General features: G+C 38.0%; 1 protein-coding gene across 27 annotated transcripts in view; it reads left to right on the top strand.

Annotated features, from left to right (window-relative positions):
* UBE2Q2 (ubiquitin conjugating enzyme E2 Q2) overlaps nucleotides 1–17,902 on the top strand; it is a 58,711-nt gene that overhangs the window by 18,863 nt on the left and 21,946 nt on the right. For 15 of the 27 annotated variants that reach the window (XR_012415218.1, XR_012415219.1, XR_012415221.1 and 12 more), the window contains 5 exons: nucleotides 7,528–7,587; nucleotides 11,022–11,162; nucleotides 13,807–13,891; nucleotides 15,555–15,615; nucleotides 16,670–16,760. The exons of 3 other annotated variants lie outside the window; for them this stretch is intronic. Coding sequence is in view for 17 of the 24 variants with exons in the window: in XM_005560135.5 (XP_005560192.1) it covers nucleotides 7,528–7,587; nucleotides 11,022–11,162; nucleotides 13,807–13,891; nucleotides 15,555–15,615; nucleotides 16,670–16,760 (438 nt within the window). In the remaining 7 variants the exon portion in view is untranslated. The remainder of the gene's footprint in view (nucleotides 1–7,527; nucleotides 7,588–11,021; nucleotides 11,163–13,806; nucleotides 13,892–15,554; nucleotides 15,616–16,669; nucleotides 16,761–17,902) is intronic. 9 more of the 27 variants (XM_065548217.2, XM_073996441.1, XM_073996447.1 and 6 more) reach the window with 2 other exon arrangements.

Genomic DNA, 17,902 nt, shown 5'->3' on the forward strand with positions numbered 1-17,902 from the left:
TTTGGAAATTTTATTTGGACAGTCATAACTTTAAGTTTTATTTATTGCTTAACCAATTATCCCAAAACTTAATAGCATAAAACAACAAATTTGCCTGTCACTATTGTATGACTTAACTGGGGCTAGTTGGACAGGTTTTCTGCTGGTCTCATTTGGCACCTCTCACTGTGTGGTTTAGATGGTGACAGGGACTGGTCATCTGGATGCTCAGCTGTAGTGGATTGTCTGAGATGGCTTCTTCGCCCACAGGTCTGCTGCCTTGGTGTTTCTTCATCTGGCCTCTCTGCGTAGCATGTCATCCTCTCAGGCCTGTTCGTGTGGCTTCTCATTCTCCAAGAGGATAGTCAGTTCCTATTTTTGGCTTCCAGAAGCACAGAAGTGGAACTGCCAGGTGTTCTTAAGGCTTACATCTGGAACAGGTCCAATATCATTTCTACCAAATTCTGTAGGTTAAAGTGAGTCTCGGGGCCCACCCAGATTCATTGTGGGATGGGCCCATCCAAGGACGAGCCCTGAGTTCTAGGAACCTTTTCTTCACTGATTATTTTTTATTCATATTCTGTTTTTGTTTTATGGATGTAATATATTCATAAGTGTCTTTAAGGAGCTATTTTGATACTTTGACCCTCTCCCTAGCATCTCTTTTTTCTTTAATACTTTTTTTCTTAGTTTATTTTGGTCTTTTTTTTTTTTTTAAACCTTTCCTCAAGTATGTATTCTATGTTGCTCATCATTTGTAGTCTTTTAATTCCCCTTTTTGTTCATATTTGAGAGAGGTACTAAAAGACTGATTGGGAGCCTGGGTGTGGTGGCTCACACCTATAATCTCGGTGCTTTGGGAGGCCGAGATGAGAGGATCACTTGAGCCCAAGAATTAAGACCAGCCTGGGCAACATATTGAGACCCTATCTTTACAAAAATAAAAAATTAGGTGGTTATGATGGCACCTGCCTATAGTCCCAGCTATTCAAGAGGCTAAGGCAGGAGGATCACTTGAGCCTGTGAGGTTGAGGCTGCAGTGGGCTGTGATCATGCCAGTGTACTCCAGCTAGCCTGGGTGACAGAATGGAACCCTATCTCAAAAAAAAAAAAAAAAAAAAGACTGAAAGACTGATTGGGAGTTCTTCGTGGCCAAGACTTGTCAACTGATAGCTTTTAGTGGGAATTTAGGCTGATTCCCAATTGTTATTCCCTACCCCTCTATCTTATCTCCTGGTGCAATCATAAATGGTGGCTGGAACTACTCCATTCCTCTGGATATGAAATCTATGTTTTCTTGCCTGGGGTGGATGTATGTTTGCTTGGGTTCTGCTTAAGGAGATGTGGTAGAACACTGTTTCAGGGCCTGGAAAATGTATTCTGTATATAGGCTTTTGTTAATCTGTTTACAGTGTTGCCTATCTGTCTCGCTTTCTGGGGTACCTAGTGTCTGAGTCTAGAGCCTCTTCAGGGTGCTGTGAGATAAATTTGCCTCCTTGTTATCGATATCCCCCTAACCTCCACCTTTGTGGGCTTTGCTCCATTAATTAACCATTTTCCATTTACTGTCATTGTCTAGAGGTGAGTTCTCGTCTGCTGGTAACCGCATTCCTTTTTTGTAATTGTGTGTTTATTCTTCACCGTAATTTTAGTGGAGTCTCAGGACAAAGAGCAAATGGGAGAAATATGTGTTCAGTATTCACTTTTCCTTCTGTGTTTTTTTTTTTTTTTTTTTTAATAGAGTCTCTCTGTTGCCCAGGCTGGAGTGTAGTGGCACGATCTCAACTCACTGCAACCTCTGCCTCCTGGGTTCAAGTGATTCTCCTGCTTCTCAGCCTTCTGAGTAGCTGGGATTACAAGCACATGCCACCACAGCCAGCTGATATTTTATAAACATCTATGATCACCTGGCCAGTTTTTTTTTTTTTTTTTTTTTTTTTCTGAGTTGGAGTCTCACCTGCCGCCAAGGCTGGAGTACAGTGGCGTGATCTCGCCTCACTGCAGCCTCCGCATCCTGGGTTCAAGCAATTCTCTTGCCTCAGTCTCCCCGGTAGCTGGGATTACAGGTGTGCGCCACCACACCTGGCTAATTTTTTGTATTTTTTAGTAGAGATGGGGTTTCGCTATGTTGGCCAGGCTGGTCTCGAACTCCTGACCTTGTGATCTGCCTGCAGCCTCCCAGAGTGCTGGGATTACAGGCGTGAGCCACTGCCCCTGACCCCTCACTTTTCCTTCTGTAGGACATTTGCAGCTTGTGTTTTTCACTGAATATCACATGGCCTTAATGCATAGAGAGCTAGCTGGTTTTTCATGATTATGCCCATGATTCTATGTAGGAATTTAACTTGTGAATTCCTAATTTTAAATCATCCTTGCATTTCTATAGTAAACACCATTAGAATGGATATGGTAATATTTTATTTTTGGATTTTTACTTCTGTATTAAGCTTATAGTTTGTTTCCTTTTAGGCTCTTATTTCAGTATCAAGGGTATGCAGGGCTGACTTTGAAAGCTTTACATCTTTGTTTCTAAGATCTAGGATGTAGATCTAGTTTACACAGTAATTTTCAACTGGAGATTTTTGCCTCCCATGGGACATTTGAAAATATCTGGAGCCATTTTTGGTTTTCACAGCTAGTCATGGTAGGGGGTGCTGTTGGCATTTCTTGGGTAGAGAGGATGTCACTAAACATCCTACAACACACGGGAGAACCCTCCACAAAGAATTGTCTGGCCCAATATATCAATATTGCTGAGGTTGAGAAACGGTGGTTTAAATAAAACTCCAATCTGGAGGATGAGTCTTTGACTGTCTTTTTCCTTTTTCTATGTATTGGTCTCCAGATTTTCCTCTTCAGTTTTAGTAACTGTAGATTAAAAAAAAAAAATGATCGCTTTATGTATACTTCTAAGCTGTTGCATCATATTCACATGTGGCTGTATGCCATTTTCACTTCAAAAGTTTTCTTTATCTTGATTACTTTTCGAAGGCTCGGCTGTTTTATTATATTAGTCTTGCGAAAGAATCCTTTAGTTTTATTTTTTAAATCTAGTGTTTTCTTTTTCATTTTTTGCTAATGTCTTAATTCCCCTTTTTATTTTGCTTTTTCTGGTTTAGTGGATTAATGTAATTTAAATTGCTTTTTAAACAAACATGTAAGTGTATACATTTTCTTTGGGTGCTGTTTGAGTTTATTGCACAAGTTTTAAAATCTATTTTCCAAGTAATTTTATTCCATCATTCATTCACATTGCCATACTATTAAAACTTTTTATTGTGAGAGATAAAATGTATTGAAAATATGTAAAACATAAGCTTAGTGTAACACATAATTAGAGTGAATACTTGGAAACCAACACCTAGCCAGCACCCAGGTGAAGAGAAAGGAACATTGCTTGCACTGTGGAAACCTTCTGCAGGCTTCTTCCCGATCACTGTTCCTCTATACGCTTATCTTTCCTTACGTTTCTCTAGTGTTATCACTCATGTATGCATCCTTGAACAATACAGTGTAGTGTTGCCTATTGTTGAACTTCTGAAAATCATACTATATGTATTATTTCATTTTTGTTGTGCTCAACATTGTGTGTGAAATTTGTTCCTATTTTGTGTAGCTATAGTTGTTTTGCATTGCTGTATTTATTCCATTGTTTGAATACACCCTACCATTTATCCCCTTGACTAGATACAGACATGTGGGTTGTTTCCAGTGTTGTTAGGAACAGCGAATGCTGCTGTGATCATTCTTGTCTGTATTTCATTGTACCCCGTGCCAGCATTTCTCTGGGGTACATACTTAAGGGCATGAGGATCAATTTCTTCTTTTACTCAAGAGTTATCTAGGAAAAAAAACTTTTTTTTTTTTTTTTTTTTTTTTTTTTGAGACAGAGTCTCACGCTGTTGCCCAGGCTGGAGTGCAGTGGCACGATCTCGGCTCACTGCAAGCTCCGCCTCCCGGGTTCCCGCCATTCTCCTGCCTCAGCCTCCTGAGTAGCTGGGACTACAGGCGCCCGCCACCGCGCCCGGCTAATTTTTTGTATTTTTAGTAGAGACGGGGTTTCACTGTGGTCTCGATCTCCTGACCTTGTGATCCGCCCGCCTCGGCCTCCCAAAGGGCTGGGATTACAGGCTTGAGCCACCGCGCCCGGCCGAAAAAAAACTTTTTAAAAAGCATTTTCAGGTGGCTTTTCAGTTATTTTTAGTGCATCAATATGGTCAGAGAATATGGCTTGTGACCTTTCAGCTGCATTATCAGCAATCGTTTAGATTTCACTATTGGTGTTAATGTTGTCTTTGCTTATTGTTGCTTCTTGTATTATGTCTCCTGCTCCCTGCCCCTCAAGTATATCTCTGAATAATATCCTGTTTTTTTGTTTTGTTTTGTTTTGTTTTTACCTAGAAAGCATTTGCAGGGATGTGTATGGAGAGCGTCCCTTGAATACTTACTGTCTGTTATCATTTGTTCAACAAATATCTGACTCTGTATAAAGTATTCCACATTGGTGTGGAGAATCTGGAGGTGAACATACACAGACATGCTTCCTGTATTGATGGAGCTAGATATAGAATTCTGAGTTCATAATTGAGTCTATTCCCAGTTATTTACACTTCTGTCTTCTGATATTTGTTACAAATGAAAAGTCTGATGCCTATCTCATTCTTACTTCTTTCTGTTTATGTTATTTTTTCTTTCTGGTAGTTGGTATGATTTTCTCTGTAACTGTAAAGTGTGGGGGTTTTACTTTTCAGTATTCCTTTTTTTTTTTTTTTTTGAAACAGGGTCTTGCTCTCTTGCCCAGGCTAGAGTGCAGTGATGTGATCATGGCTTGCTGCAGCCTCTACCTCCTGGGCACAAGCAGTCCTCCCACCTCAGCCTCCTGAGTAGCTGGGACTACAAGTGCGCTCTGCCACCATGCACGGCTAATTTTTAAAATTTTTTTGTGGAGATGGGTTTTCACCATGTTGTCCAAGCTGGTCTCAAATTCCTGGGTTCAAGTGATCCTCCTGCCTTGGCCTCCCAAAGTGTTACAGGCATGAGCCACTGTGTCAGGCCTTCAGTATTCCTTTGGGGCATTCAGAGCCACTTAATATTCTAAAGTCTTTATTTAGCTCAGCAGCACTTATCTCTTTTCTTTCTTTTTATTCCCCTTCATCCTCTGGATGAATGTTAGATCTCTATATCTTTGATGTCCCTGAACGGTTCTCTTACTTACGTCTCTTCTGTTTTTTCCCCCATCTCCTTTTTTTCTCTGTTCTAAGGGAATGTCACTGTTTGGTTTTCTTAATCATAAATGCCTTGTTGGGTCAAGTGCATAGTACTCTGGCCCTTCTACAAGTGGTTTTTTGGGGGTGGGAGAGGGGATCTTATTTTTACTTTGTAGAATTGTGCTTGCATAGTAATCTGTTTATTTTGTGGATGCAGTATCTTCTCAATTACTACTAAAGATCCCAATTAGGTTTTAAAATTCTATTTATTTCCTTCATTAGTAATGCTTCAGATCATTTGTGCTTATTTGACTTGGCACTTTCCTTTCAGATTGCTAATTTTCTTCAGCTCACTGGTGATACATGGTTATCTCTTCATTTATAGATGAGATATACCATTGATCAGTATCCGTTGTTGATCTGAGTGTCTTCAGAATTGTCACTCTTTTCTGCTGTGGCCTCCCCCTCCTGGTTTGCAGACCTGTGCTCTTCCTGTGGCATGAGGATGGGGAGGTGGTGGCTGGTGAGCTTTCTAGCTCTTGAGCTAAAAGGAAGAGGCCGAGTCTGTTAGAAGATTTTGCTGCTGCGTTGAGTTATATTCAAACACTCTGTCTTTTCTCTCTGGTTTTGAGACTCATAGAGGCCATCAAGATAGAGTTCCTATCTAGGAGAGTGATCCTTACCAACTGTAGATGAGACAAGTACAGTAAAGAATGTCTGATTCTTCTGAAAAAAAGTGGTCCCTCCATTATTTGGATTGAATTTGTGACTTTCTCAAGCCCAGCAGTCTGATTCCATCTCCTTTGTATCTTCCAGCATGTCCTTATAGTTTTGGTTCACTAAGAGTATTCTCCTTGTATTTGTTGTTTTTCTGCTGCTGCAGCAGACTTACTCTTTTTTTGTAAAATTCTGTCATTTCAATGGGGTTTTGAAAAGAGGACCAGGCCACATCTTGAAATGAAATTCATCTTAGGACTTCCCAAGCTTAACTCACTTTTTGTTTTGATTAAATTACTTCCCCTTTTTGAGGTGGTGGGAGCTCAGCTTTCTCATTTTAAAATGAAGGATAGTAACTGGGCTGATGGTGACAGACCCGGATGCATGTGATAATCACCTCAGAGAACTTTTGAAAAACAGATTCTCTGGGTCAGCTTTGAAATTGGCATTTCAAAAATGCTCTTTCAATCACTGATGCAACCAAACTCTTTGGGACTTTTAGGCTAGGTATATAGTCTTTAGATACCCAGAATAGTTTGACTTGGAATATAACAATTTAGGGAAATGAAAAAGGGGAGAATTACATTTTGGAAGCTGCTTGCTTCCATTTTCCATTTAGTTTTTAGAAGACAATGTCTAAAGAGATGCAGATTTAAAGGAAATACAAATTAATTCTGCATAGGTATGTTTATCTACATGGAATTCTCCAGCTGACTAATCCAGAAGAGTTCTAATACCCTCTGTGATCATGGGTTTGTTTTTCTTGAGAATTATTCCATCAGAGTATCTAATAACAGATGCTTAGATACTGCTGAGACCTTTGTTGGTCTTACTTGATCTCTGGATCCTAGTTTCTTGATCTTTTACATATTCTGTGTTCTAACCTGAACTGGCCTTCATGGTTAAAGATGCATGTATAAATAGTGTCCTGGCCAGGAAGCTTATCTTTTGAACTTTGCCAAAAATGAATATGAAGGCCCTTCCTAAAACCCCATCAAATTCATTTCTGAACTTGATAAATTGTAAATTGTGTAAATTGATAAGTTGTGTCTTGTAGAGAAGTATTTTGTAGTAAAATGTTTTTAAAAAGAAAATTTGCTTTTTAGTGAGGTGGTCATTTCATAATTCTTAGTTTTGTGAAATGTCTATCAATAACACATCTGACCTTTCAAAATGTAAGACAATTGAATTTATGTAATAATTCAGGCTTTCCAAAGTTAAAAAGGTAGCTATTTTAAGGAATCGGTAGTTTGGGAGATTTTATTTTAAATAAGCCATTGATCTTAGGCACACAGCCGTACAAGTAAAATGTTTTCTTATTTTAAATTAGATTATGTTTTAACATTTTTTTCTGTTTTGCTTTGTATTTGATTGCTTTTCTTTATTCCTGAGGCATCCATTAAGTTGAATTGTTCAAAATTGTTTCATTTTTAAAAGCTGATAACTTATTTGTTAGTCAAAGCTGGATTTAAAGATAAACATTTTAATTTTAATAAACTGGTAGTGGGACTGCAGTGACAGTTGGTTGAGAGTTTGTCCCTAAAGCTATGGCACCAGTCTTTAATGTACTCAGCCTGTGCATATTTGTTCTGTGTAGCCGTGGCAGATTCATTCTTTGTTTCAGAATGGGACAACAGAAGAAGTGACTTCAGAAGAAGAGGAAGAAGAAGAAGAGATGGCTGAAGTAGGTATTTTATATAAAATAAGAGTTCATAAATGTCTTCATTTTTGAACATTTGAGTAATTCTTAAATCTTTTTTATAGACTGCTATTAAAGTGGAATAATTGAAAGCACATTGTATTTGGAATGGAATATAATTTCCCAACTCTGGCTTTACCTTTAATGATATGCCTTTGAGGAAATTTATCTGAATTCTTTGGATTTGATTTCTTGGAAAACAAAAGCTCTTAACATTTAGCACTAAAATTATATTTATATTTAATATTGATCACTACTTAATCTGTATTTGGTTATATTTAGGAAGAGGAACTACTGAGTTTATAAAACTTCGTTTGCATAAAAGGAGAATTTGAGAACATTTTAGGGACTACTCACCAGAAGTAGTGAAACTGTCTCTCATTGAAAAATCATCAATGAATTTTGTCTTAATCTGGTTTACACTATTTTAACAGAATACTGGAGACTGGGTAATTTATAAAGAACAGACATTTATTTTCTCACTGTTCTGAAGTCTGGGAGGTCCAAGATCAAGATACCAACATTTGGTGTCTGAGGACCTTCTTGTTGCATCCTCTCACATGGTAGAAGGCAGAAGGGCAGGAGAGCAAGCTAGTCCAGTGTGTGAAGCCTCATTTGTAAGGGCCTTAATCCCATTAGGGAGGAAGAAGCCCTCTTGGCCTAATCACCTCTTAAAAGTCCTACCTCTTAATATCACATTGGCCAACACCTGAATTTTGGAGGGAGCACATTTAAATCATGGCAAATTTAGTAGAGCTCATTCCAAAGACATTGAGCTTAGGCCAGTTGTCAGTCATGGATATAATTTTAGATGTTTTCAAGCTCTGAAACTTTGCATCTAAAGTCAAACTTCAGAACAAAGATCTTTGTTTCTGCGTTGACCAAATAGAAGATATATGGATTCCATGATCTTGATTTAAAAAAAAAAAATTTTTTTTTTTCTGTTTTGGGTCTTATAATCAATGTATGCTTTTATTTTCTTAATTTGGAAATTTTTAATCTAAAATATACTTTTAGAATGCTTCAGAACTAATGAAGCAGTGTTGTAGACTTGTTTTGGTTTTTTGAGACAGGGTCTCACTGTGGCGCAGGCTGGAGTGCAGTACTGTAATCGTGGCTCACTGCAACCTTGAACTCCTGGACTCAAGCAATCCTCCCACCTCAGCCTTCTGAGTAGCTGGGAGTACAGGCATGTGCCCCATGCCCAGCTTTTTAAACATTTTTTATTGTAGAGATAGGGTTTCATTCTTTTGTCCAGGCTCATCTCGTGAACTCCAGACCTCAAGTGATCGACCACCTTGGCCTCCCAAAGTGTTGGGATTATAGACGTGTGCCACTGTTCCTGGGTATAGGCTTGTTTTATGAGTCTGGGAGTAAAATACTCTTAAAATTGTCCAGTTAGAATAAGAATTTGTTTTAATGTTTTTATGCAGTTTAGCTTAGGTGGAATAAACTGCATGAAAATGTTAAACCTTTTCTGTGGGTCCAGTATACCATGAAGCAGCCATTGTACTAAAGTTCATGAACTTTTTCTTTTTCCCCTCACAAGCTAATAAACAAGGGGCTGCAACATTGAGGGAAAACTAGAAAGGAAGGAGAATGGACTTTGGAGATGTCAGATTAGGACAGTTGGAAAGAAGATATTCTAGGCTCCTAAAATAATATGGGAAGAGGCTCAGAACAACCTTGGACATAGTGTGTTTGGGTTCATTGGATACTTTTCTTTTGAGAAGGAGTGTTGATGTGTTGAAGTCATGAAAAAACAAGATTGGCTAGAAAAGGCAAATGGTTAAAAGTCTTGAATTCGAGACAGGTGTGTTTCTATTTGGTGTGATTTTTGATAGGAAGGCCTTAAGCATGGAATAGTGTGCTGAGGATATTTTAGAAAGATAATGTTGAATTCTGTTTGGGATGTGCTGATTAATACTCAGGGAAAGTAGTTTTGTGGATGGGAGCATGACTGAGGTTGAAGGTATAGGAGGAAATATAGGCTAAAGGCATTTGTGAGAATTGTGAGAAAAACGTGTAGGATGGAAGATTGGTGCTGAAAGGTGCACACAGGGAGAAGGGAGCTCCATGAAGTATGGAGTCATGGGCAGAGTTTGAGTGAGAACAGAACATTAATAGGGCTTGAAGAGATGGCATTCCAAAAAGAAGGCTGTGGAGGTGAAGGCTGCAGTGAGCCGAGATCTTGTCACTGCACTCCAGCCAGGGCAACAGAGTGAGACTCCATCTCAAAAAATAAAAAAATAAAAAAACCAAAAAGGAGGCCTATTGAATGGATAGAAGGTAGTCATTAACCTGGTCTAGAAGTCAGTGAATTAGCCTGCTTGGGAAAGAAAAAAGTCGAGATGAGTATAAACTACTCCTTTAGAGATTTTGGCAATTGAAGTAGAGAAGTAAGGTAATTGCAAAAAGTTAGGATTTAAATTCTGCGTAGATTTATATATGTGTAAGAACAAATAGTATGGGAAAGGAGGGAGCAGAATGATGTGAATAAAGATACTGGGGGGTATTCAAATTCTTTTTTTTTTTTTTTTTTTTTTTTTTGAGATAGTCTTGCTCTGTCACCCAGGCTGGAGTACAGTGGCATGATCATAGCTCACTGCAGCCTCAAACTCCTGGGCCCACATGATCCTCCTATCTCAGCCTCCTGAGGACCTGAGATAAAGTTCTTTTTCTAACTTTTTTTCTAGTTATAAATGTCAATAGATGCTTACTACATAAAACTTGGAAATTAGGGGAAGGCATTAAATGTCTCCAGAGATAACTAAAATTAACTGAAATTAATATTTCAATATAAGTTCTTCTGGTCTTCCTTTTTCTGTGCTTATTTCAGCATAATTGAAATTCTTTCTTTTTTGTGTTCTGTTTTTCATTTTAAAGTTTTTCGATACAGGAGAAATTATGCTATGTTAGTATTTCAGTGGCCTCTTAATATTTTGCTATTTTTGCACATGCAGATTTTGTGTTTGTTTTTGTGGTTGCAAGGTTGAAATAGGTGTCTTTATGCCTAAATTAGTGTTTACAGTTTAAACTAGTTTCTTAGAATACAATTCTAGAAGTTGAGTTTCTGGAACAAACTAAGAACACTTTGGGTTCTTGACACCTGCTGCTAAACTGTTTTAAAGGTTCCTCTTAATAGGAGATTTAGAAGATGGCTTATTTGGTAATAATTATGATTTTGTAAAGCTTTTAAATCTGCTTTACTCAGAGTCTAGCTTTTAAATAAAATATAGGATATAAAAGGTGGGAGCCTCTTGAATGGAATGGGGGGGGCTTTTTCTCTCTCCCCATAGAATAGCTATATTTTGTTTCTTGTCCCTCATTAAGTCAAGAGTAATTTAATGTTATTTTGGCATAAGAAATTGCTGAAGAAAAATAGCTTGAATAAGCTAACATTTTTCTTCTTTTTGCAGGATATAGAAGACTTAGATCACTATGAGATGAAGGAAGAAGAGCCTATTAGTGGGAAAAAGTCAGAGGATGAAGGAATTGAAAAAGAAAATTTGGCAATATTAGAGAAAATTAGGAAGACTCAAAGGCAAGACCATTTAAATGTAAGTGTGTGTAGATATGTAGAACCTGGACTTTTGTGGTTAAATAATTATAGTTAATAAGGCAATTCATTAACATGCCGACCTCAGCTGCCCTCCTCCTCCATTCCTGCCTTAGTGGTGGACTCAGTCATACGTTTTTAAAAACAGGGTCTTGCTCTGTCACCTAGGCTAGAGTGCAGTGGCACATAGTTCAGTGTAGCCTTGATCTCTCAGGCTCCAGTAATCCTCCTGCCTCAGCCTCCCAGGTAGCTTGGACTATAGGCATGTGCCACCGTGCCAGGCTAGTTTTTTTTTTATTTTTAGTAGTGATAAGGTCTCTCTGTGTTGCCCAGGCAGGTCTTGAACACCTGAGTTCAAACGATCCTCCCATGTCAGCCTCCCAAAGTACTGGGATTGCAGGCAAGAGCCACCGTGCCTAGCCTTAGTCATATGTTTTGTTGCTGTAGATTACATTTCTTATCTATGGATAGCCACTTTTTACCCTGTTCATCTGCTCTTCACATCCTGGAACCACCTGCTGATCCCTGTACGTGCCCCTTTCCGGCCTGTTTATGCTGTTTTCTCTGCTTACCTTCCTCCCATGGGATCTGTATATTCAAATTCATTCTCTCCTACAAAATATAATTCAAGTTCTTTCTCCTTGGTGAAGGAGACTTTGGTCTGTCCTACTCTGACCCAACCAAAAGTAATTTTTCTCTTTTGACTTAACATCTTTTTTTTTTTTTAAATGAAGTCACGCTCTGTCTCCTGGCTGGAGTGTGGTGGCATAATCTCAGCTCACTGCAGCTTCCACCTCCCGGGTTCAAGCAATTCTTCTGTCTCACCCTCCCGTGCAGCTGGGATTATAGGTGTGCACCGCCACACCTGGCTAATTTTTGTATTTTTAGTAGAGACAGGGTTTCCTCATGTTGGCCAGGCTGGTCTTGAACTCCCAACTTCAAGTGATTCACCTGCTTGGGCCTTCCAAAGTGCTGGGATTACAGGTGTGAGCCACCGTGCCCGGCCACAACTTAATATCTCTTTTACATGAAGCAGCAGGATGTGAAAAGAACACTGACTTTGGTGACAAACACACCTTTTATGGTTTCACTTTCCTCAACTCTAAAATACGGCTAGATAGTACATACCTTTTGGATGATTGCTATCAAAAATAAATGAAAATGATGTGTATATATATAAAATGTTCAGAGTAGGGAAACATCAAATGATTGAACACTTACTACTTCCTGCCTTATATTAGAGCTGTTGACCAACTCCATGAAATCTGTGTAGCAGTTAGTTTGTCTTGGGCACAGGTTCCCGAAAACAGGGAATGAATTGTTAGGTAAGTAGATGCCAAATGTTGAAAACAGGTAGATTACTCTCCCTCCTTCAATCTTATTTCTATATTAATCTAATTTATAATTTTTAGTAGAGCAAAGAAGTTTAGTCAGGCCCCAATATCTTGATTACTTAAAAAACAAAGTTTGTGTCATTTGAATTAATGATAACTGTACTTTGTGTCTTGTGATCAATTCCAGTTTGAGTTATAGTCAAAACAACTATAAATTATTGAACACCTTTGCATGACCGATACTATGCCAAGTACTTTATACTTCATATATCTTCACATTTAGTCTTCATAGCCACCATGTGAATTAGGTACTCTTCATATTTTAGAGATAGGAAAAACTTCTCTTATTTTGTAGATATGAAATGAGCTAGGAAACTTGATTTTTTCCTCCCCTTCAAAGTATAGTGCAATGTTTAAAATCTTTAATTTCACGTGACCAAAAAATAGTTCCGTTTATATTTAGTCTTACGATAAGATATTGATGTGTTTTCATCTTTAGAGATGTCCCTGCTCTGAAAAACTAAAACCAGTCGCATGTAGACACACGTTTCTCAGTGTCTTAATGTGCGAACTAGACCATCTGTGTAATATTCTTGCTTGCAGTCTTATGACTTAACATCTTTTTTTTTTTTTTATGAAGTCACTTTTTTTAATGAATGGAGCTGTATTTTAGTTAATAATGTGTCACCTTGAGTGTCTTATAGTAATTGCTGGGGTTTGGAATAGACTCATACTGAATTCTATACTATTGTGGAATCCATGGTGGTCTGGACATGTTGACTAGACTTTTTCACACGATAAGAAATAGGAAATGAACCAGACTTGTGCCTAGTTTTATATCCTCTTGAAACTTCATAATGCTTCATTTAATTGGACTTTTTTTACTTCTTAAAATGTTGAGGTTGGGTGCAGTGGCTCATGCCTGTAATCCCAGCACTTTGGGAGGCCGAGGCAGGCGGATCACAAGGTCAAGAGATTGAGACCATCCTGGCCAACATGGTGAAATTCCGTCTCCACCAAAAAAAACAAAAACAAAAAACCCCCCAAAATTAGCTGGACGTGGTGGTGCGCACCTGTAGTCTCAGCTACTTGGGAGGCTGAGGTAGAAGAATTGCTTGAACCGGGAGGCGGAGGTTGCAGTTGCGCCACTGCACTCCAGCCTGGGCGACAGGGCAAGACTCCATCTCCAAAAAAAAAAAAAAAAGTTGAACGGTGATCCATTTTTGCTGTAATCTTTTAGATCAGGTTGAAATATCTTAAATCTTTACTTAGCTCAGCAGACCCTGGTAAACAGTGGCTTTTGTGTTTCAGGGTGCAGTGTCTGGGTCAGTGCAAGCTTCAGATAGACTTATGAAAGAGCTCAGGGACATATACAGATCACAGAGTTATAAAACAGGTAAGGATCTCTGGATCCCTGCTCTCCTTATGGTTCTTCTGCTCTTTTCTATTGTCAGATTATAAATGTCATTTCTTAAAACTGGACAGAAATGGAAATGTTTACTAGCTTTATTTTAGGAATGTGAAACTCAAATGCAATCAAGTTCCAAAAGATGTAAGAGTAAAATAGGATGAGTTTACTTGTTTTTCGGATTTTTAAAAAATGTTTTTATAAGTCCATTGGAATTTTGTCCTCTTCTTGAAAAGAGTGAACTCTTACATGTATTTTTATCTTCTGGCGAAAGCATGAGCAATATTGCTTGGAAAGTAAATAAGAGTAATACATTTCATTGTAAACAGAGAATGATTGCCAAGTTGATTTCTATGATTCCGCCCCCCCATTTTTGAAAGCAAGATAATCGACTCTTATTGTAGAGATAGTTATGTTATTACCTTTAAAATATGTAGGTTTTTAAAGTTTTTATTTCATTGTTTGACTTGAGTATTCTTACTCATTATGACTTGAATGTTATGGAATCTGTCGTAACTAGAGGTAAAATTCTCATATTGTTACAGATTCTAATAGTATTAAATAATGAGCCAAACTTTAATTTGAAAAGATAGCATTGGTTGGGTGCAGTGGCTCACACCTGTAATCCCTGCACTTTGGGAGGCCAAGGTGGTCAGATCACCTGAAGTTAGGAGTTCGAGACCAGCCTGGCCAACATGGCGAAGCCCTATCTCTACTAAAAATAAAAAATTAGCCGGGCGTGGTGGCGGGCACCTGTGATCCCAGCTGCTCAGTAGGCTGAGGCAGGAGAATCGCTTGAACCCAGGAGGCGGAGGCTGCAGTGAGCCAAGATTGTACCACTGCACTCCAGCCTGGGTGGCAAGAGTGAGACTGTCAAAAAAAAAAAAAAAAAAAAAAGCATTATGACCCATTCAAGAATTCTTAGTATGAACAAATCAAAATTAATTAGAACTTGCTTAAAAAAATAAAAACAAGGAAAAACCCTTGCTTTGTAGTGTGCAGGATAAGCCAAACTTGTTTCTGACTTATTAGAATTGTGGGTGTCCTTACAGTTTTTTGTGTAAGAAGTCTAAAAGTTTATCTGTAGAAACCTAATAAAGCACAAACATTTGAATACTGGTTTTATTTTTAAATGTTAAGTAATCATTTGTTTCAGCATTGTTTATATAGGAAAAAAAACAGATATTGGGTGGAATTTGTTAAAGCATATCCATAAAATAAACTACTGGAAAGTCATTAAAAAGATTGTGAATAGATTTAGGTATACTAACTTGGAAAAATGTCCCTGAAAGTTGAAGAGACATTATAAAACAACATACGTAGAAGGATTCCGTCTTTGTAGAAATGTATGTTCATGGAAGAAAAGTCTTAAGTACCTATGATTTTGCATAATCTTTTTTTTTCAGTCAGACTAAATGGTAAGCAGTTTTTCAACTCATTAAAGAATCTTCTCAATTGATGGCTGTAATGATCTGTTAAGGGCATAAGATACTCAGCTGCAGTGGTGTAATATTTACTATATAGCTTAGTCGTTCCATGTTTTAAGAGAAAAATTCCTAGCTTTTGTTGACTATTCAGTTTATACATTTATACTATAGTAATAGTTATATGATCAAATGAAGAGTAGCTAACATGCTCTGTATCTTAACAGGGATTTATTCAGTGGAACTCATAAATGACAGTTTATATGACTGGCATGTTAAACTGCAGAAGTAAGTGACTTTTTAATGCTAACCCACCCTTCACAATGGTAGATTATCACAGTGGAGGCTATTTTCCTTCTAACTTGATACCTTTATACTATGACTTGTACTTAGAACTTTAGACCTTGTTTCTATAGAAATAGTTCTTAGATTGTTTAAATGAGCTGTTTCTGAGGCTTAATAAAAAAGTGAGGAAGAGGAAGGACAGAAAGGAAGGACCAGCTGTGGGATAAAGTGTTTTATGGAGTTAGACCAGGGGAACTTAGAAACAAAAGTATATTTAATAACTTCATGAGACTGTGATAACCAGTTTATATTTGAAATATATACAGCACTTTGGGAGATTGAGGTGAGAGGATCTCTTGAGCCCAGGAGTTTGAGACCTGCCTGGGCAACATAGCAAGACTTCATCTCTACAAAAAAAAAAAAAAACATTAGCCAGGCATGGTGGAGTACACCTGTAGTCCCAGCTACTGGGGGTGGTAGGAGGCTGAGGCAGGAAGATCTTGAGCTCCAGAGGTCAAGGCTGCAGTGAGCCATGATTGTATCACTATATTCCAGCCTGGGCAACAGAATGAGGCACCCTGTCTCTTTAAAAAAAAAAAAAAAAAAAAAAAAAAAAAGTTGCGGGGAGATGGGACTCAAATTGGATCTGTATATATAGAACAGTTGTAGAAAAATACGGATTTTTTTAGTGATTTAACTTTTCGTAGTTCGGTCCATGGCAAACTTTTCTCCTTGAACCCTTTGGCTAATAATATAAGTTTAATAAGAAAATTATACACATGTGACTATTTTCCTTTAGAATGACTGCAAACTCTGAACCCCTTATTAGATTAGATTTAGAGTATTATGGTCTCTTTTGGACATTTATTCCCAAGGAGCTGGAAGCTATAGTGACCTCTATTTTTCCTGGTGATAAAGAGCAGCTTTAGACCTTCTCTTTCTGGAACTTACCCTAGGTGCTCTATTTTAGCTGTCAGACTAGTTCATTTTTGAGTTTAGTTAAAAAAAAATCTCTTAACTTTTTATTTGAACTGTTTTTTTGTTTTGTAATTCTTAGGGTTGACCCTGATAGTCCTTTGCACAGTGATCTTCAGATCTTAAAAGAAAAAGAAGGCATAGAATATATTTTGCTTAACTTCTCTTTTAAGGTAAGAAAATAGTTACAGGACCCCATATACTTCCAATGGGGGGGCGTATATTTGTACAAGTGCTTTGGAAAAAAATTTGGTAAAGTAGAAGATACTCATACCCTATGATTCAGGAATCTTGTAGACATATTCTCTGTAAGAGATGAGTAATTAGGTGTACCAGGAGACACAGGAATGTTCAGAGAAGCATCGTTTATAATAGCCCTAAACAGAAAACCCAAGTGTTCTTTCCAATAAAATGGAGAAATGTGGTGTTTATAAAATGGTTTACAGCTATGTGGGACAAGATGGGTGGATCTTGAACACAGTTGTAAATGAGACTGGACTCCAAAACCTATTTTGTACAATTTCCTTTATATAGAGTTCAAAAATAGGTAAAACTAATGTTGGTTAGGGCATGCATTCTTAGTGGAGACAATATCACCTGCAGTGGAGTGAAAATTGATCTGTGAAGTGAAAACAATCTTAGCTATTAAAATGGTCTGCTGCCCTCCAAAGGGCCACAGAACATAAACAGATAATACGATTTATCTGTGGTGTTAAAATTCTGTGGAGCCGGGGGAGGGGGTGGTAAAATTAGGAAGAAAACTTCTAAAAAGGCTTCTTAGGGGGGCAAAAATGAAAAGAAAACTGAGAAACACTTAATCATGGATTCATACTTGGGCAATAAAACTGCCCAAGAACAAAGAGGTGATTACATACAGGTTAGGGTAAGGAGTCCATCTAGGTGGGAGGTAGGGAGGTGTGAACTGAAAGGTACATCTGTGCAAGCTTCTTGGATACTGGCTGGAATATATTTCTGGACCAGGTTGGTGGTTACATGGGCACATAATTTACAATAGCTTCTTAAGGTATATCTCTATATTTTATGTACTTTTCTGAATTTATGTGTTATATTTCATAAGGGTTTATAAATTTTATTTTATTTTATTTATTTATTTTTGAGACGGAGTCTTGCTCTGTTGCCCAGGCTGGAGTGCAGTGACACAGTTTTGGCCCACTGCAACCTCTGCTCCTGGGTTCAAGAGATTCTCCTGCCTCAGCCTCCCTAGTAGCTGGGTTTACAGGTACAGGTACATGCCACCACACCTGGCTAATTTTTGTATTTTTAATGGAGACGGGATTTCACCATGTCGGCCAGG

Source organism: Macaca fascicularis, chromosome 7, assembly GCF_037993035.2.
Source record: "Macaca fascicularis isolate 582-1 chromosome 7, T2T-MFA8v1.1".
In the NCBI taxonomy this organism is placed as follows: Eukaryota; Metazoa; Chordata; class Mammalia; order Primates; family Cercopithecidae; genus Macaca; species Macaca fascicularis.